The sequence below is a fragment of the Armigeres subalbatus genome, chromosome 2 (genome assembly GCF_024139115.2).
Source record: "Armigeres subalbatus isolate Guangzhou_Male chromosome 2, GZ_Asu_2, whole genome shotgun sequence".
NCBI classification, from domain to species: domain Eukaryota; kingdom Metazoa; phylum Arthropoda; class Insecta; order Diptera; family Culicidae; genus Armigeres; species Armigeres subalbatus.
The window spans coordinates 51,941,945-51,964,268 of NC_085140.1; the positions used below are offsets into that span (position 1 = coordinate 51,941,945).

The 22,324-nt window shown below is 38.2% G+C and overlaps 1 protein-coding gene across 1 annotated transcript in view; it reads right to left on the reverse strand.

The window, feature by feature from the left end:
- Positions 1-22,324, reverse strand: part of LOC134214388 (uncharacterized) — a 292,243-nt gene that overhangs the window by 113,927 nt on the left and 155,992 nt on the right. Inside the window, 1 exon segment of the mRNA XM_062693771.1 lies at positions 20,377-20,613. Within this exon segment, the coding sequence (XP_062549755.1) occupies positions 20,377-20,613 (237 nt within the window).

Genomic DNA, 22,324 nt, shown 5'->3' on the forward strand with positions numbered 1-22,324 from the left:
GTCGAAGGCTTCATTCGCGTGATGTCGAGACTTATGTCTAATCACTGTTCACTAAACGCACATCTGTACAAAATAAACCTTGTCGATAGCAACTTATGTAGGTGCGGAGCCGGTTATGATGACATCGATCACGTAGTTTGGTCCTGCTCGGAAAATGACGCCTCCAGAGAGCAACTATTGGATTCCCTTGTGGCCCGAGGTAAACAACCCTTCTTTGTGCTTCTGACATCAAAATCTAACATTTTGTTTTTTTTCTTTCTTTAAAGTTTTTTTTGTTCTGTCTCTGCCTTTTTGTTCCGTAGAGCCCCATAGCTCTTGCCATCCGGAAGATGCTCCCAGTCGAACCATTCCTCGAGCACGACGACACGCCACATCGCCACTGACGCCAAATGCCCGGATGAGAAGCTGAAATTTCCTGATCCCAAATCCTAAGCCCCGTCCATCCTTAAACATTGTAAACTAACCTCGAGTCACCACGAGTTAGCTGGCTTCTACCCCCTCTTACTAACCGCATAATAAAATGATATTGATTGTATATATCACAAAGAACAATCGCTCCGTAAAGTGTTATGCACGCCTGAGCCTACCAAATAAACGAAATTGGAAAAAAATCATATACCGATGTGCGTTGTACGTATAAAGCTTCCACCTTCTGCGTGTTGAGCACTGAACCACTGAACCCAGCGCCGTAGCGTGTGGTTGGCCAGGTTGGCCCCCGTCAAAGGTGCCACGCCTTAGTGGGGTGCCGAAATCCAGAATTGCACTATGGGAAAAGATGACAAATCTTATCAAGGTTACCTTCACGCGGTTGGATACCACTTGAATTTTCTTCGATTTATTTTCATTGTTTTATTGATGCTGAGGGTCTCAATCGGCTAAAATCAAACCGTTTAAAAAGCCTTGGTATATTCTATTCTCAAATTTACAGTCTCAAAGTGTTTAAGATTCCAGCTTTTAACGTACTATTTCCGAAAGGCTCCTTCCCGTCAATAACTGATACTGGTATCAGAACGTCGGTTCAGGAAGCACCTCCACTAGTTTTCTTATCATTTGCCCGATGAAAAAGGAAGTGAATAATTGAAAGGAACAGGAAATATAAATGAATAAAAGAATGGAACAAGTTTCTGGAAAAGAAGCCCTAGATGAGAACTTCAATACGCCAAAGGCGAAACACAAAATAGACTGTAAGAAACGCGTATAATTTTTGTTCGTGACTAAGAAATCTAAGCCGTCTTCAAATAATAGATACTCGGAAGTAGTGATAGGCAGTTTGTTTTAATTTGAGATAAATTCGGACCATAACAATCGTATTTGATCTCGTGACATTTTCGATTCCTTTAAACCAGACAATTGTGGGTGAAAAAACAAGCAATATCGGGTTCGATCAAATTTTAAATTTGCATTTTTTCTTATGGAATCTGGTAACGCTTTAAACGATGCACTTATCTAAAGAATACGAGAATCTGCATCGAACGATGATGGCAACTGATCTTCTTCGAAGTTGAAATTTATTGGCCTAACCAATTCACTACTGATAGACTACCAACTACTGATAGACCTACTCTACGAATTGGTAAATCTTGATCCGAATGAGTCCGGAGTTTGTTTTGATACGAATTGGTCCAATCGCTATTCCTACCTTCTACCAACTCTCTGCAAAGTTGAATTTCATTCAAAGACCAGTAGTTTTACTCGGAAGTTGGTTTTCTCATTCTACAGAATCAGGACAAGTCTTTTTAACTTGCCCCACTTTGCAGTTGTTGTATGTTAGCAAACAAAACCAATCATAAAATCACTTTTCCAAAAAGATTACAAAAAGCAAGCATGAAAAGCATCCTGTCCACCACTGAGTGAACACGGCTTACAATTATTTACTTTAGACGATAGACTATACTAACCTTGAAAAAGACCACAACCCATCGGTCGAAATGTCGGGCAAGTAAAAATAATCATCATTCTGGTTCTTCAGACTTAGAAAGCCAAGTTCTGCGTATTACATCTTATCCAGTCGAAAAACACCCTACCAAGTCCAGTATTTGGCCTAGATAGATCCAATAGAAAGTGCGTGAATTCACAACAAGGATGTTTTGGTTTTTAAACGGTTACACACTCACTACTGGATCTTGTTTTTTTATTTACGTAAGTTTATTATTATATAAAGGGATTTTAAGAAATGTTCTGGCCTTTTTAATAATCCTTACATTTATTGGAACATATGCAGACTATAGAGGCTCAAGGAAACTCATAAAACAAAGATTTATTAAATCTACCACGTAAAAAAGGTTGATTTCGAAAATATCCCAGCTTTAATCATGCTATTTGTTTTGAACATGCATGAAAGTAAGAGGGCGCCCAATGACGGTTTCGCCAAGGGCGCTGGGAGTCAACGCTACGCCTCTGACTGAACCTTACCGATTAAATTACTTTCAAAATTACTTCCTTCACTCCATCCGGTCTGCCAAAATTCCGATTATTTCCGGTGTATTTTTTTGCTGTCAAATATTATCGCTCAATATCTGCACAAACAATTCATCGAACAACAAAAATGTAATTGAGCTGTAAACACACTTCGAAAGTAAACACGATGAAAGACATTGCTGATTCTTGTTATTCTTGTTCTACTCAACGTATCCCCGGGCCGTGGCCAATCTACGTTGTATGACACTAGGCAATACGTTTACACTGCTGGCTTAAATTTTCAACGTGACGATTAATATATAGAACTCATGAAATCAATGTGAACTCGACTCGTGGAAAACTTATTCCAAGTTATCCGAGGCTTGTGATAGACCCTTTATCACAACGGACCTTTCCATCCACTGACTGGTAGGCTCGAGCGTCCCGTCCTCTGCTTCAGGGGTCCGAAACAGTTCAGTTTCAGGGTAGTAAACTTGTGAGAGAATAGAAGATAAAGGAGGAGAATGTGGAGCGGCTTGTTGACCGCTTCCGGCTCTAGCGACTGCTATGGAACCTTTTTATTAGAGACATGTTTGTAGAGATAGAAACGGTTGTGTTTATGTTCATAATAGATGTTTAGACAGTTCGGGATCGCTACGATAGAGTTTATTATAGCTTAGATGATTTATACTTGTGGTAGAAAGGAAATGATTGAAATCCGTTTTCTGGTGATTGCCGCTTCTTGTATGTAGATTCGTATGTAGATTGATATGATAGAGGTACGTGCAGTTTGGGATTAGTGTGATCACGTTGGTTTAAGTTTGGAAACATAAAATAGAAAAGGAGAGAGCAGGAGGGGTGGGGGATCAAATACCTACCCATTTGACGCAGAAAGATTAAAATAAATAAATCAATTAAATTTTACAATTTTGGTTGAACTTAAGTAAAAAATGTGTTCCAAGCGTGCCCACCGAATTAAGTATATTAGGAGTACTGATAACCTATGCTACTAATAAAGCTCGTGATTAGGAATATAGAGGATGGCATTGTTATTGCTCATCAAAATATTGCAAATTTTGCGCCGTGTTCGACTCCCATGCAAAAAATATTGTCCCACCAAAATATGTTCCCACCAGTTTCTCCATATATGGATGACGTCTCCACTGCAAGAAAGAGCTTTTTGGGGTGTGAGAAAAGGTGCAAGAATGATGTTTTGGATTGTGATTTCGCTAATTTCTATACAATTGGACGTGTGAGCATTTGTTTGGGTACTTCGACAAATTTGCACGGTAGTCTATTCTTCGGTGAGAAAAGCAATACCGTGCGGGACCGAAATCCGTACAGCACTGAAATCCGTCCACCTCATGAGATATCAATAAATTAAAGAAGGTTAAAGGTAAATAATGTAGGAATAATTATTCTAAACCTGTTCAGATACTTGACAGTAAGCTTTTAGGGCATATAATTGGAGAGAAGGCTTTGAAATTAAAACCACATAAATCAAAAACAAATCGTTACCGACCAAACGCGGAGTTTCTGCCGCCATTTTGTTTTCGGGTAGAGCATAATGGCACCAAAAGTAACTGTGTTTTAATTGCTAATTGCAAATCATTACATAAGATAAGCGGAATACAAATCAAGGGATCGCTTCTCAAGGTGCATATCGAACTATTTACAGTGGTAGTTTAGTCAATCAGACTGTTTCAATTTAAATATTTAGTTAAGAAATAGCTGTACGGATTTTGATCCTTTGATTCGAAATCCGTCCACGGTGGACGGATTTCGAGTCAGAAGTAGTTGATTTAATTCATTATTTTATCATGTTTTTCGTTGTTTTTAATGAGTAAATGTGAAACACTTCAAAATTAGAAGCCTTCATGCGCCTGTATCAATGACAAACGTTTTATTTACATTCGATTCCTATTTTCTAATGACTTTTTCATATACTAAGGTGCTTAAGTGTACGGATTTCGATGCCCCACGGTATAATATTATTCTAGATATTCTCTTAAGAATGAAAAATGAATACTAACTATCCAGAAACTGCTTTCACCATACCGCCGTCGCCCCGAGCACAGCCGCCTCTGCCACTCATAGGCAATGTCCCTCCCACCACCTTGACAGCCTCCAAAAGTATCTACCACAAGATTTGAGAACAAGAATGAATTAATAACATGTCCAGCGATTATATAAAATGATATGTTCAAGCAAAGGCGTCATAGATGCGGGAACGACATCGCCATAAACGACATGGGACAATCATGCCCCACACGACAGTGCAACAATGCACCGAATCGGGGACCTCTTAAACTGTTCTATGCAACGCAGAGTTTTACCCTCTCTTGCGTTATGAGCTGCTGAAAATAAGCTCCTAATCATTTGATGGCAAAAATAAAAATAAAATAAAAACAATCAGACAAAATTAAAATATACTAGCTAAATTTTACTATTTGGTCGACCATGGGTCAGCCGCCTAACACCCGCGTTTAAAAATATGTTCCATGCGTGCCTAGAGATGTCGCAAATTAATCGATTACTTCGATTAATCGATTCATCGTTGTGATAATCGATTAATTTTGAATCGATTACTATACAATGATTAATCGATTCAATAATCGACAAGAATCAAGAGTAATCGATTAGTAACTAATCGATTAATCGGGATTTTACGACATCTCTATGCGTGCCCCCCACATAAAATAATAACGTGTGCTTATCACTAATGATACTAAACGATTTAAATCGAGCCGGTGACAAGCGCGGTGTCATCATCATCAATAGACATAGACCGCTGTCATCATTGAAACGCAGTATGAAAAAATATTTATAGACCAGGACATCCTGGCTACGATCTGGCGATGGGCTAAACAATAGGATGTCAATAGGCTGATTTAAATGGAATTAGGTATTGTTCCCGCTTATCATTTTAGCACCGCAAGGGGGAACTTGGCCGGTACCCACTGCACTTTTCTTTCCCTTTCCACAAGCAATTACCATCATTTGTGATATTTCAACGGAATCTTATTCTTAGAATTCTGAAAAGGCAGACAATCAATGCAGTTAGATTGCCAGGTAATACGTGCACATCGTAGCACTGGTGATGCATCACAATCGTATATATACAGGAGTATATGCACTATATGATGACATTGACCGGAAGATTAGATAAGCATTTCCCCCGAACATTATGAGGATAATCAGTTGTTATCAGGGATGCACTGCTGACGAACATGAGTCGATTCACGATTGTTCGTTCCACCGCTTTGTTATTGATGAACAAGTGAATCGGAGCATTCGGTTGTTCGTAGCCTCTGGAGAGTAAGGTGCCTCATCCGACAAAGTTGTTCGGGATTCAAAACAAAGACGAATAAACTTGCTCTCCATGCGCTAGCGACTAAGGTTTGTGGGAGATTGTAACACTCAGCGATTAACTAGAATCGTAAATTGTAACAAGAGAGGAGTAAGCTTGTTCGCTGTTGAAATAAGAGAGCGACAAAGATGATGAGCTGGCGATATAGAGTGTATGGTGCTGGTGGGTTTTATTTCATTTAGTGTGGTTCAAAAGCGCATTATTCGATTTCAATTAATTTAAACTACATATTCTCTATATCACGAAGCTAATCATTTCTGTTTTAGAAAATAGGGAGGATATATGTGTAGTGGATTTTTTTTAGAAAACCAATGATTCAGTATTGCTTTTAAAATAATTTGTAGATTTCAATCAAATTTGGAATACATCATTAATATCAAGAGGTCGATTATTCCGGGGTCGAGTGGGTTTTTTAGTTGATGGAGAGGGTATGAATGAGGAGTTCATTTAGTGGAGTGGGAGTGGTTTTTCAAAAATTAATATGTTATTCGGTATCACTTCCAAGCACATGAATCGATTTCAACCAGCTAGATTTGTATTACATTCAGGAACGGTCATTTATAAAAAAAATGAGAAGATAAATCACACAAATCACAAACACACACAAGTGCGCGCGCACGCACGCACACAGACATCACCTCAATTCGTCGAGCTGAGTCGATTGCAATATAATACTATGGGTCTCCGGGCCTTCTAGTAAAAGTTTGTTTTTAGAGTCAACATAAAGCCTTCACATATACTTTTGTCAATCATTGTATAAGCCAAGGCACTAGACTAAAAACTGTGTCCCATTCCAAGACTTCGAGGACTCAAGGAGTGTATATTAATCCTCCTTGAAATGTAAATCCCAACGTTTAATCCATCTTTACTTTCTCGTTCTATGGCTTGAATGTGGAGTCGAGTTGAGCCTTGATATCCATAAAAAAAAATTAACAACACTGCACAGTAGGCTTGGCCGCTTTTATGTTTGAACTGCATTTATGATGTACTTCAAACATGTCGTCGAATCTATCACTTTCCAGGATTCTTTAACGAACTGGCTGTGTATATGTAGACTAGACTAGACTAAACTAGAACATATAGCCTTTACGTATACTTTGTATACGAGAAAGGCAACAATTCTAAATCCTTCTTCTTCTTCTTATTGGCATTACATCCCCACACTAGGACAGAGCCGCTTCGCAGCTTAGTGTTCATTAAGCACTTCCACAGTTATTAACTGCGAGGTTTCTAAGCCAAGTTACCATTTTTGCATTCGTATATCATGAGGCTAACACGATGATACTTTTATGCCCAGGGAAGTCGAGACAATTTCCAATCCGAAAATTGCCTAGACCGGCACTGGGAATCGAACCCAGCCACCCTCAGCATGGTCTTGCTTTGTAGCCGCGCGTCTTACCACACGGCTAAGGAGGGCTAAATCCGAAACGTTTAAAACAGGACCAGTACCTGTCAAAAATATAAGGTTAGGTTCATCACGCGCAATAACCTATCGATGAAATGAATGTACCCCTAAAAAATCTGCATCAGATGGAAACCTGAAAAAAACTTTTACCTAATTTTCCCGTAGATTTATCATTCTACGTGATTATTAGGTATCTTCTACCTGAGTTGTCAGGTAGAATTTACCGGACACGTAAGTTTCACGTGAATTTTTAAGCATTTGCAGTGAAATGTAGCTGAAAATTCAGATAGAAACAACGTTCAGATTATTTGAAGTGCACTGTAGGGAAAGAGATGGTTTGGATTTACATTACAATTCAAACCGGATGTATTTATTCATGAACTGGACTTTCGAAATTCACAACTGGCGCCAATCTTTAAATGATTATTCCACTTACAGTGCTTCATTTACCCGTCGATGGTCATGTGGTCTACATGTTGGCCTATTGATCCCAACTTTACTTTTTTTTAAAATCATTTTCATAAGGCAACATATTGAAACTCTTTTCTTGGGGCAAATTTTCATAAGACGTTTGATTAAAATTATTAAGTCCTTTTACCTCAGTGTTAATTTTATAACCGAACCAGCACCTGGAATGCAATATTATATTCAACCAGAATCCGACTAAAACTGGAAATATTTTAAATATTAAAACACAAGCCCCTTGACATCCGAATACAAATTCAGTTGGGGGTCTCCAGTCAGCCTGCTAGCAAAGACGTAGGATTTCCAATCCGATGATAGCCCGTTTGATTCTCGGTTCGGCCTTAGGATGTTTACGGGTGGAAATTCAATACAATTTGTTACCACCACAGGCTTGTCATCTAATTTTGTATCATGTTCTGAGTGTCCCCTATGTCACACTTCTTGTATGAAACATCTGAAAATGTTGTATGGAACGTCACACTTCGCTCAATCCCCCTCCCCCTCTAAGCGCTACGTAATTTGTGGACGCTCCCATAGCTAAACGGAGTACTCAGGAGCTTTCACTCAACGAAAACCGCGTCTTGATTAATCGCCCCAATAATTAGTACCTTATCGATTTTAATAGAGGTTGAGTATCTTTAGTCATGATATCCTAGATCATGATCGCTAAACTCCTTTGAGAGCATCACTGATACGTGCAGTGCAACATAGTAGTCTGAAATTGTCTGTGCTATCTTTCACGCCAGGAGCAGCATTGTTACTTGATGAGTAGTTACGCAATTAGCTCCAAAAAATACCATTAGATTAAATTTTATTACCGTTTTGACTCATATTCAGAACACTTTCAATTAATATTTTTTTATTGACCAATTGTTTCTATCGGGTAGCGCAAGAATAGAGAATATACGCGCTTGATAATTATATTTTATTGATTGTTACTATCAATGCTGAATAATTTGATTCTATCAAAACTGTCTCAAATGCCCAACACTCTGATTCGAATTCCAAACATCATCTTAAATGCACTAAATAGCAAAATTTCATTGTTATCACATTATATGACGATTCTAAGGTCCTTAATATGTACGCTTGGCGTAAAAGATTTTCTTTGCCCGCCAATGTATGAGCATGTATCTTGCGGGGAAGAGGAATGATACAAACCATTGCCAGAAAGGTTACGAGATTTAAATGTGATTGAAATGCGTTGAAAAATCATACGTTACGAAATTACCCACTTATTCCATCCATAATCGTCTTCAGAAAATAAAGAATGTACCTATACCCAATTTAGTTGAAATCCACCCATGGGTGTAGGAGGAAATAATGAATATATGTTCCATATTTGTTTGCAATCGACCCACGTGTTCAGAATTTACACATAATTCTTTGTTTTCTAAAGTAGTCCCTCCCTCTCAGGGCCGGATTTAGCCGGAAGGGGGCCCCGGGGCCGACAGCTTGTGGGGGCCCCAAAATGTAGAAAAAATGTTGGTTTTGGTACATAAGATTTGTGGGGGCCCGAGGCCCTGAATCCGTCCCTGCTCCCTCTTTACCGAATGACATATGTAGCCCTAAACGTAATCCAGCGGAATTTGACAAAAATATATGGGCTAAGTATCAAATCTGCCATTTCCGTCGCCGTTCCGCTGTATTGCGTGGGAGCCTCTAATCCCATTGATTAGTTGTTTAATTACACATTAATAAAGTTTAAAAAAAAAAAAAAAAAAAGTTGTTTAATTAATAATGAATGTGTATTCCAAATTAAGTTAAAATCGAACCATGCATTCAGAAGTTACAGTGAATTTTATGGGATTTCCCAAATGTACTAATCATCAAAAGCTGCACTTGTTCGTAAAGTGAACAAGATGAGATTGCCTTTATTCGCTAACTGTAACACTCTCCGACAAACGTTTACTCCCTACGTATAAAACTAAGCGAACAAGGCTGAATCGCTGGATACCACGACAAAGGATTAATCTTGTCTGTAACAACTTAAGACTAAACTACTCTAGGAGGTAGGAGAGTCGGTCACATGGCATGATTAACGTTGCTCTCGTACGTTTTGTTCTCTCTTTGTTACGCTTAGCGAGTAACTGGTGGTCGCATATCAGAACGAACACAAGCTACTCTGGTGGACCGTTACTCTCTTGTTCTTTGTCGCTAGAAGCGATTTCTTAGCATCCCTGGTTGTTATCATATACGACTCAAAGTAGAGATTGGCGTTCAGATCCGGAACCGGTTGAATGATCCGGATCTCTAAAGTGAGTGAATGATTCGTGGATCATTTTTTAAAAGATCCGGTTCACCAGATCAGCAAATTATTTGACTATTTGTAAGGAAATAATAAAATAAAAAGTTCATTCTTTGTAATCCATACGCTTGTAAACAAGAAAGGGTAAAGTTATTGTCAGGACTGTTCAAAAGTGTGAGACAGAATGACGAAGGTTTCACTTTTTTGCATTCTCCTTACGTTTTGTTCAAAGGATCGGATCCGGTTGAAAGATCCGGATCATTAGAATGAATGACCCAGATCTGATCCGTTCATCAAAGTGATCCGTTTTGCCCATCTCTAATTCAAGCCACATTTGTACGTACAACAACAAGGCATCCGAATCGTATCAATGTAGTTCATATTGTACACTAAAGCTCTTGTCAATAATAAATCTCCATCTAGATTATGATTGTCAAAATTTTGCTACTTTTTAAGAGTTGCTGAGTAGCGCAAGGGTAGAGCACCAGCCTTTAGTTCCAGAGGTCAAATGTTCGAGACAGGGTTGTTATCATTTATTCACTAAGTCGTATACATATTCATGAAAACCCGAGAAAGTCCTTAGGGGCCGTCCACAAAGTACGTCACGCCTCTAGGGGGGAGGGAGGGTTGTGAGCAGCGTGACGATCAATTTTTTTAGGGGTTTCTTACAAAAAAACGTGACGAAGGGGGGAGGGGGGGTTGAAAATCGCCATTTTTGCGTGACGTACTTTATGGATCTTCCCTTATTACCAAGTCAACATTTTGATACGTATTGCAAATGATATAGGTTACCATATGCCTACAATGAATCATGTATATAATGCACAAAACCGCCATATACGTACTGAACAATGACTTGCTTGAGTTTTCGTAAGCATTAATACGATCTATATAAAAATATAACAAGCCCCGTCTCGAACATTCGACCTCTGGATCTAAAGGCCGATACCCTACCATCGGTGCTACTTAGCAACTCTTGAAAAGCAGAACTATTTTGACAATCATAATGTAGATGGAAGTTTAGTACTGACAAGAGCTTCGATATTACAAATTACGATATATACTACATTTATACGATTTAAGTACGTCGTTGTTACATGTATAAACCTGGGGTGACATTGCGCATCTCGAATCGAATCACTCGATTCGTACGTTTTGCATTCGTTTCGAAAAATTGCGGCATTATGTATTTCGTTCGACTTCATTCAGTTGCAGTACAAGATTTCGAATGGCGCTGTACTAGCTCAATCGAGTAAGTTCTGTCAAACGAAATGTAAACAGAGAGAATAAGAGATAGCTGTCTCCGTGTTTATTATGCTGGAGAGACAGTCTTCAGCGCATTGCGAATGTGAGTGAACAAAGAGAATATGAGTAATTTCATCTGCGTGAAGCATGTTGCCTGTTGGAAAGGCATCCTTCAGGGCATGAATGGGCAGTTAATTTATAAACAAGCAAATCGTGCTCAATGACTATAAAATCTATATTTTTTATTGAGCAGTTGAAACCGATTAAAACATTATGCCAATACGACATGTTTTATAAATTGAGATATAGTTACGACACAAATTATAAGTTTTTATTATTAATACATATTATTCGGCAACTAGGCCGTACGTAAAACTTTTTTTTGTTAAATGTCTGAGCTGTGCATATACACAGCACATGTTTCTAAATGGACAAATTGATATGAAATTTGCGAAAAAGAATCCACGTGTCTTGTAGGGACTCGAACCCTCAACCTCCTACTTTCTAGATAGGCACAACAAGACCACTTGAAGGTCACGTTTGCGGAAAAGCCATCAGAATCCGAGTACCAACTTCAACCACAATTAGCTTTTTTTTTGAAAATTGAATATCGTTCGGATGCTTGATTTGTCCAATCTTCACATGTGCTTTACTGTTGTATATCCACAGTCAAGCGAGTGCACATTGTTTATTAATCGAGAGGATCACACTCTATGCCCCCTACAACGAGTTGGGCGGATTTGTGCCAAAGGCTTGCTTGGCTAAAGCATTTGATTGCTCTAATTGTAATCAAGTGTCGGTCTTCCACCGTCATTAGTCGTCTGAGTACCCGCGACCGCATGCGTAGAGCAATCAAACTCATCAAATGCTTTAGCATTTATTATATTTATTCGAGTTTATGCCACAGATCCAATTTTGAGCTAAATAATTTAAAGCTAAAAAAGGATTCAATAATAAATTACTTTGATGTTTCCATGTGTTTTAGTTAGATGCACTTGGGTCATCTCTTGCGCGTTTTTGCCTTTCTCGTACAACAAAGTTGTACCAGAAAGGCTTTCATTTCACTCCCAAAACGTACTTTTTATAGAGCGCTTGTAGACCCATAGTATTATATACCATTCGATTCAGCTCGACAAACTGAGCAAATGTCTGTCTGTCCGTGTGTGTGTCCGTGTGTGTGTCCGTGTGTGTGTGTGTGCGTATGTGTGTGCACATTGAAACATTAGACAATTTTTCTAGTACTAAACCTGAATCGATTTTGCTACAACAAGTTGCATTCGATGGGGAATGTTTTCTTCTTGTTCGCTATTGAATTTCATAATGATGGCACGGCTCAAAAAATAGTAAATATTCAAAGAGTTATGAGACATCATTATTTCGTAACAAATAAGCTATCGCTTTTCTAGGTAATATTCACAAAAGCCACAATTTATTCGAAACAGGAAAAATGACAGCATAGAATACACAGCTTACACGGAAGAAAAAAAAACTTCACAAAGAAACATCTTCTTCTTCTTATTGGCATTACATCCCCACACTGGGACAAAGCCGCCTCGCAGCTTAGTGTTCATTAAGCACTTCCACAGTTATTAACTGCGAGGTTTCTAAGCCAGATTACCATTTTTGCATTCGTATATCATGAGGCTAACACGATGATACTTTTATGTCCAGGGAAGTCGAGACAATTTCCAATCCGAAAATTGCCTTGACCGGCACCGGGATTCGAACCCAGCCACCCTCAGCATGGTCTTGCTTTGTAGCCGCGCGTCTAATCGCACGGCTAAGGAGGGCACAAAGAAACATAGAAACCCATTAATGAGTTAAAAAGTACCTATTTTAAGATTTCATGTATACACTGCAAATTCTAGTTTATTTTTTCAAAATGACCTACGAAATATATTTTCATGAATGAATTTTAATATTGCGATCAACAGACCAATATGATAGCTTTTGATTGCGGTACACAAATTAATTCATGAAAAAAAGGTGACATATGTTCTTTTTAAAAGTTAAGCGTCATTTCTGTCATTTCTTTCCCCTATGGGCCGATGTGAGCAGTGAGAAGTGAAAAGTGAGACGTGAGAAGTGCGAAGTGAGGAGTGAAAAGTAAGAAGTAAGAAATGAAAAATGAGAAATGAAAAATCACCAGGTGATCCGAAATGAAAACAAAAATGTTTTTCCAAATTTAATCTAGACTATCCTTTGAAAAGAGCTGAAATTTTTTTGCTAATATTTTCAAATGGATATACAGTCAAACCTCTATGAGTCGATATTGAAGGGACCATCGACTCATGGAAATATCGAGATGTGGAATAGAAAATCCTTGGATAGCTCTTTGCAGGGAGCATCACAGTAACCCAGAAAATATTTTTTAATATGCAATAATTTGCTTCCATGAGTCGATATCGAGTCATAGAACATCGACTCATGGAGGTTTGACTGTAATAGAAAAACGACGTATCCCACAAAAAAGTGTTGTATGGGTTACCATCGCAAAATCAGTCAAACTTTCTAGTGAAAATATCGGAAACAATCCAAATTGAGCCCTACACTGAAAAAAATCAGTTTAAAAATTTTAAAGTCGATTTGCGAAAAATGCTCTTTTTATTTGAATGAAATTGTGGCTCAAGATAGGTGATTATGTTCCCTACCAACCGTCCATACATCGCAAGCTGGGCACTTTGAAGGAAAAAAAGTTTTTCTAACAAAAACTTTTTCTTGTCGGAATTATTTCAGTGTATTTTCATCCGAAACTAAACCAATGAAAGCCATCATTCTCAGAACCCCAAGCAAATCTATTTTTATGATACATTGTCTAATTTAGTCACTAAATATAGTTTGATTTTAAATTAAGAGTAATATTAAAAAGGGGTTTATATCTTCAAAAAATATTATATTCCATTATTAGCTTTTTTAGTTGCGACCAGTTACGACCAAAACATTGTACTCTGCCTGACTGTACAGGAATACTTAATATGAGTATATATGTATACATATGTTAAATCCACCTTAAAGACACTGAAAAATCAATTCCGTCAAGAAAAAGTTTTTGTTAGAAAAACTTTTTTCCCTTAAAAGTGCCTGGCTTGCGATGTATGGACGGTTGGTAGGAATATAATCACCTATCTTGAGACAAAATTTCTTCCAAATCAAAAGAGCGTTTTTTGCAAATTTACTTTTATTTTTTAAATTGATTTTTAGTGTAGGGTTCTATTTAGAGATTTTCAAAATGTGTTATTAGAAAGTTTGAATGATTTTGCGACAGTCACCCATACAACACTTTTTGTAGGAAGCGTCGTTTATCGATTATATCCATTTGAAAAAATCAGTAAAAACAAGTTTGACCCTTTTCAAAAGATAGTCTGCATCAGATTTGGAAAACCTAAGAGCATCATTATCGGTCGCGAGCATTTTAATCACCCGCGCAGCGCTTTCATTGTAGTTTCGTCACTCGTTTCCGTATCGGTCACTATTTTCGGCTCTCAATTTGGTTGCTGTATTCTGTACCGGTGACGTTTGACAGTTGACAGTTCATCAAATAGCAGCGCTCTTGCCGCGCTACCAAATTTGGTCACCTGTCAGTCGCGCTACTGTTATAGAAGCGCATTTAGTAGCGACCGGTAAAGTGTCAAGTAATGATACTGCGCTGCCAAACGGCTTAAACTCACCACCGGTAATCTTGCTCTAAGTATGCACTTTTCTTTTTACAGCACCTTTTAAGTATTGACCAATAAATTGACAAAAAGTCAACTTAACAATAAGAACACTTGCAAGTTCCCAAAAAGTCCTATTTGGCTTCATGCATTTCTATTACATTTCTCGCATAACTTTTCAAAAGGACCTAAGTAACATTTTTTCATGAATTCTCGCTTAACTTTTCAAAAGCACCTAAGTAACATTTTTTTCATGAATTAATTTGAATACTGCAATCAATAGTTTTCATGTTGTTCTGTTGATTGCAGTACTCAAATTAATTCATTAAAAAAATGTTACTTAGGCCCTTTTGAAAAGTTATGCGAGATTTATAGTACAGCAAAAAGCCATCTAGTAGAAAATCTAGATGGATTATTCCATTGCTGACAAACGTTCATTTCGAACCAAAAACCGCAAGTTGCTGGTTGATTTTTTTGTCATATACTCTGTCTCGCTCAAACCAACAGCGAATAATCTAACGACTACTTTCACGAACACTTTAAAGGACCAGCCACTTTAACCGACCGTGTTCATTTAGCAAGTATGGTGTTGAATATAATCTGTAGATTAAAAAAAACAGTTTAATAAAGTTAAAAAAACTCAGCAAGTAACCGCACAATATTGAGTAAAACAAATTAAGTGTGTAGCATTTCCACATTCAATGAATAAATTTCGCACCGTGTATACTGACAGCATTAAAGTTTGTGTTGCTTCTTTCGTGCTTTATTGATGATGCTAACCTCTCAAGCAAAGCTTTCCAAAGCTTCAAATGTGGAACACGAAAACTAACACACGCGCTATAGAGACCGAAGCCGATGACTTTATCCGCTCGCATCAACACAGTTGTAAAAATTTCATCGTTGGAAATAAAAATCGCATTCGTAGGTACATGCTTTCTCGTGCGCTCGTTACGTTTGCTGCCATTTTTTTCCTGCTTTGGAAGGAAAGAAGAGGCGTGTCATTGAGGCTAACTGCTTATTGGGTTGGGTGGTTTGGGTGGAATGATGGTGTAGTTTGGGCATTTGGGTGATTTGAACATAACGTTCGTTTTCATACACCTCATTATTTCCATATTATGCGGCTTTTTTCCATTGATATTTATGTGAATTGTGTTGTTAATTTTCACAAATGTACTTGTACATACAATTATTACACAAAGGCATGCAAAATCAATGTATGACATACAACTAGTTTTATTGAACTTTTATATTACATTGGTGAAAAAACACCTCGTGGGAATCGGCCCTAAAACAATTGTAGACGCGCTGTCTGGACAGTTAATCCATATTGTATTTTATAATGTATTTTTTGAAACGTGCCGCTGCGCTAATTATTGTACTATTTACCCACGATCGCATATTTGTAACATATGCTTTTTCCTTTCTCGTACAACAAAGTTGTACCGAAAGGCTATATGATTGTTCCAAAAAAAACTTTTGATAGAAGGCCCGGAGACCCATAGTGTTATATACCGATCTACTCAGCTCGACAAACTGAGGTGACGTCTGTTTTTTTGTGTATTTATGTGTATAAATTTTGTAGACACACGTTTTAGAACTTAGAATTATCCGATTTACTCGCAACAAGTTGCATTCGACAGGGAATTGTTTGCTATTGAAAATGGGCCCGTTCATTGCTTTTCGGAATTATTGAAAAATCATTGTTTTTCCGAAAGGTCCCCCTGTAGAAAAAAATTAAAAAACAATTGTTTTTGAATGGTGGCAAGGCAAAAATATTAAAAATGATCGAAAAAATGTGATCTATTCACCCAAAGAGCTTTTTTGACCTTTTTAAAGTGATTTTTTCAATATATTTTATAATGCACGAGAAAGGCATCATCACTGCTAGGTGGATTAATCTGGGTTTTTTATTTAACTCAACTATTTTTACGTAGATTTTGGATTATATACGTTTTTACGCAGATTTTCATCATAGATTTTTCACGCGGTTTATCGAAATCGTCAAGAAATACGTGAAAACTGCAAAAAAAAACGATTTGAGTTGAAGTCGTTTTTACGAGGATTTCGGGATAATTAGAGATTGCATATTGTCTGGAAATTATAAAAGTAGGTATACTAATGACATTCTTTTCTTCAAGATACAATAATGAAACATTTATACTCTTCCCGTAGAGTAATAAAAACAAATATGATGAAAAACTTTTAGCAAGAAATGACTCTCGAAAGCTATAAAGGTGACGAGTGATTTTCATTCGACTTGAGTCGTTTTTCAGTGTGCTATCGAGTCTTCATAATGCCAAAACATCTCGTTATTCTTGTACCTCCTCGAGAATACTCGAACGATGAGTCGTTTTCGAGATCGAATCGAAAGCCGTAATGTCAAACATGTTCGACTCGACAGAATTCCGTTCGAATCGAGATGCACAATGCCACCCCTGATTTGAATCGCGTATGAAAACTTGTAACCCTAATTATCATACAACTTCTCGTTTTATGGTGAGTGTGTAAAGAAATATTTTTACATCGTTTTGTATCATGAATAAATCCACCTAGCGGAGAATAGCGAAACACTTTTGAAATATTTCGGTATGAGGTGAATAATTTTAAACTTAAAAGTAGCGTGTTTAGCGAGAAGAGTAAATCTAGGCGAGTTAACCGAACTAAATTCAAAAAGTGGTAAGTGATGGAATTTTCCTTCCAAAAATAATTACGCAATGCAGATATATTCAGACCAATGAAAAATAGTTTTCTCCGTGAGAAACTCTCTCCAAAGCTGATCATAAAAAATACCTATTGTTTGAAAGGACAATATCAGGTAGTTATTGCGTATTAATTTTTAGGTTCAACCATATTCGTCTCGCGTCCGATTATTCTTTCTGGTGGAGTGTTCAAGCCGTTAAGACATTATTGTCGGAGTGAGATTTTTACCAAAGTTATTTAAATTAATTTGTTCCATATAATTTACTACTAAAGTCGAAGTAAGTTCGCGATTTTTATTAGCTTTTTTGAGTAATTTTGTTGATTTTCCCAATAGTTCCAGTAAATTTGGTGAGTTCGATAGGACTATTTGAACAAGTTTTGAAAATTTGGTGAATAAAAAAGGAAGTTGATCAGGTAAGCTGGTGAGCAATAGGCCGAGAGCCCATTTTGAAATTTTTCTACCACGTTGATCAGGCTGCCGCCCATCCAACGTGGGCAGTTTATCCAGGGTGGATTTTTCCGATCCAAGCCAAGGCAGGAACCAGTGTTTTTTGGAACGAGCAACCAACGGTGAAGCTTTCGAAATTGTGGTGAATTCGGTGTGGCCAGAAACTCGTCGCGCCAAGACGTGTGGTTTCGAGCAACGCATCCACTGCTCGACTCTCCACCAATACTAGGGACGCATTTACCCTATATGTTTCAACCCACGCACGAGGTGGTTCATCCCGTATCATCGCCATAAGCTCGTTAGGCTGGTTCAACGGATATTTGCAGCGCCTGTTTCAACGAACTCGATTTCGTCCGACGAGGGACAGGTTTTTCGTCGAAGATCAAGGTCAGACCTATTAGTTTATACGTATGCGCAACGTATTAGGGCAAATTATTAAATAAAATAAAAAGACGTCTTCCGGTCCGTAGCCGGTCTATCTGATTAGAACCGAAATCTTTAGAAATCAGAACTAATGAAAGTGTAAAACTCATTAAATTTTCTTTTTGTTAAACAAGTTTTTTTTTGATTTCGTTAAATATTGAATAAAATATTATTACTTCGAGTTTAGTTTGAACTTCTACCAGACCGTGGTCGTTCTTTGAATTTTTTTGAACGAAATTGTTTGAGTCTGAGATTAATCCTACGACTACCGCTCGGAGTTGGAGAGTGTTTAATAGCTAAATTTAATTTATACTATTATTCCTAGATTTTTTGAAATTGGTTTGGTTAATGTGCATCGCGTCGGTTGGGTCAAAATTGTACCTTTGAAGTTCTGATCGACTGTTTGGCCTGCCCTGATCAGGAGTCCTCATACCGGGTTATTACAAGAGTTTGCGGTCCTTCAATTCGAGGGTGGCGCTTAAGCCGCTTACTTCGTGAAACGGAACAGATCGTTACAAACTGTATTCGGACAATGTTCATGCATAATGCAACGTACACATCAGTCAAGCAGTTTGACGAACATTGACTCCGCCCCCAAGAAAACGCTTCGGTTGCTGCTTTGTTTGAACGTGTGTGAAGTTGTTCGAACAACCATTTGACAGTTGACGGCTCGGTTGGAAAAAATTAAAACGGTTTGATTTTGGTTTGAGTTGTCGGGGGTGGAGTCAGGGTTCGCCGAACATGTTTGAGCATTTGTAGTGAAGTTGCACAAACCCTCATATATATTTTGATGGTTGGTGCTCAAGTTGGCGCTTCGGTCGTTCGTGTGTGATATTGTTGGTCGAATAAATTGATTGTTCGTGGCGCTGTTGGTAAAACTTGATGGATGTTTGAATAAACGAGAGGTGGAGTCAATGTTGGTCAAACTGCTTGACCGTGTGAACGTTCCATAAGAACGATTACGCAGCATTCCAAATGATTCTGCGAACATATTTACGATGTTGAAACGTCAACAACAGCAAAGTTTTATTTCACCGTGTTTACCTCCGAAATTGTTTTATTTAGTTGTATTTCAAGTTCTTACACGCATTTTTGGCATTGAAACGGAACGGTAATCAGCAGCGCAATAGCACTTTATGGATAGATCGGCGTTTAAGCATATCGAAAGGAATGAAGTAAGTAAAATTGAATTAATTTGTCGATAAGATTCAGTGGGCTTCGGTAGGCGTACAGGAGTAAGTAGCTATATACGTGAAACGCTCATCAATATACGATTTGTATAACAATGCGCGTCCGTATAAACGATATTTCCGATTCAATCCGATCAAACCGATATTGTTTATTTTGATTTATGACTTTCTCGAAATGAATCGTAAATATTCCAAATTCAGGTATTAGATACGATAGTTATAATATTTTGGCCACCTTTATTGGTGCTTATATACGATTTTGATACTAAATAGCATCATATGCGATGAAATTTGTCTTTTCATATACGATTTGTGGTTGGCTGGGTAAGCACGTATATGGCCTCCACTTTAGTAGGTATATAGCGATTCAGTGCATTATATACATAATATAATAATATAATATAAAATAATTCAGAATTATTTCGATCAGTTCCAGCTCCAGCAGTTCGTTAATTGTTTCAAATTCTATTGGAAATTACTATGTTTTTTCTCTGTACTCCCGTCAGTTTGATACATGGGAATTATTTTTTCTGAGGCAAACCAGGAAAACCGAATAAATTCTGTATCAGAAAATTCTCAATTACACTGAATTTGATTTTACGCGGGGCATTCGTACCTCACGAAGAAACACGTGAATACCCAAAATCCGCGTAGAAATAGTCGTGTAAAAAGCGACCCAAGTGTAGTAGTATTGCAAGTACTCCAGTAAGCAAGTTCTGACGACACGCTGTTTTTCAAGTTTGTTCAGAGATACTTTTTTCAGTTGGTTCACGTCTTAACAATAAATCTTCATCCCCATAATTTTTGTCACCAAATGCATACATTCACTCACCTTTTAACTAGCGCTTTGTGTTCATTCTCTTGACTGATGGCCACCATCGCATGCTTACACGTTGGTACCACTTTCTGCTTAATCGTCCAGTAGCAGGTCACGTTCCGCGGATACATTCCCGGATAGTTCGGACTTTGCAGCCGACAACGCTTCCGATAGCATTCGTCGTACTGCCTTGTACAATACGTCCCAGGGGTGACCTTCCCCAGCTCCAGCAGCTCATTCGGGGCTCCGTATCTGCGAAAAACAATCGAACATAAGTTTATCGAAACGAAAATCTGTTTGATTTCGAAAGGTTATGAAAACATCGGAAAAGTTTGCCTTCCTCTCTTCCATTCTTCCGTTCAACCCAATCAAATCTTGCTTCCGTCCACATTCACACAATAACCACTCGAGCGTAACCATCACTCGGAGTCCCTCCCACCACAGGCGAAAACTTCCGGAGACAGAAATCTCAATTTCAAACAAAACTGCCGAACATGCGTTGTGTTTGTGTTTTTATGTGTGTATGTGCGTACATATTGGAGAAGGGGGTACTTCATCTCTATCCACAAGTCCTTGGCGCGTATGCTCGTCCAAGTCAGAAAAACAAACAAGTTTGTACTGGAGGTGAAGATGATACCCTTTCTCCGTGTATTGCGTCACCGAAGTTGGATTGCTACAGTTGATCACAGAAGAGTGCGACTCGTTGGGATAGCTTAAATCAATCACTTACTAGGGGGAAGATACAACGCATGAATAATTGACTTTCATGATATAGGCAAAAACCTTATTTCAAAGTTTAAACAAAAAGCAGATAATGAAGCACATAGTACACTGTGTTGAGCGTACAATGTGAAGCAATTCATTGTGGCCATGATTGTCAATTCATTGTCAAGATTGAAACTAATTTAGCAATCCTATTACTTCAACGCAATAAAATACCGCATAACTGTTCAAACATATGCAATATATATTCTGCAAAAAAAAATCGCCCTATTCCGGTTTCATCTGTAATCGTAAACGATTCTGAGATTCCTCCAACCGCCGCCGGTACCCGAACAGTGCAGTGGCAACGAGAACAGTCGGTTTCTCAATTTTTTGCTTGATCGGTTCCAAATTGAGGCGAATAAATGAATCAATGAATACGGATTTGGTCGGGTATCGCACTGGCACGTGAATATGGTTTTGGCAGGGGTAGAAAAAAAAGGGAGCTTAGTATCCCTTACACCGACTGTTGCCCTGGAGCAAAATGGAAACGATCGAACGGAAGAACGGATGAACATCCGAACGAATCAACTAAATCCTCTGACAACCGCAAAGAAGACAAATCAATTCATTCCCCTTCCTGGGCCCGGCTATGCCACGTGTTACCGCTCCGGTGTGGCGCCATCGTCGTGGATTTGCTGTTGGGCACACCTTTCCATGCTTTTGCGACTCGGGAAAGCTTCGACCGAAAATCTTCGTTAATGGAACACTTTCCGATAAAGGATTGGAAGATTTTGTGTCAAGATGTGAATTGAAGGAACAAACGAGGAGCACTTTAACTTTGAATACGATCAAATAAGCAAGTGATAGCAAAGTATCGGGGTGCGAATTGTAATCAAAATTGAATCCAATCAAGCGGAAATTGATTGAGAATGTTATGATTGAATGAGAATCAAATTATAAGGAACTGTAATTTGGGACCGATATAAAACAAACAAATAATCAGCTTTTATCTATCCCGGGACTGTCATCATTCTACTCTGAATGTCTTGACTTCGTTCTGATATTGTTGACTAACACAAAATTTTAGCTCAATCGGACTTTGCTGAGGGCATGAGCAAAGCGGTCAAAATTTGACTGTCTTGAAACACGAAAATTTTCCAAGGGGGGGGGGGGGATTCAAGATCCTTTTTTTATGTCAAACATCTTAGAAATCATAAAACGTCGAGATCTGGTGTTATCTCGAAAAAAAAAAAAATAG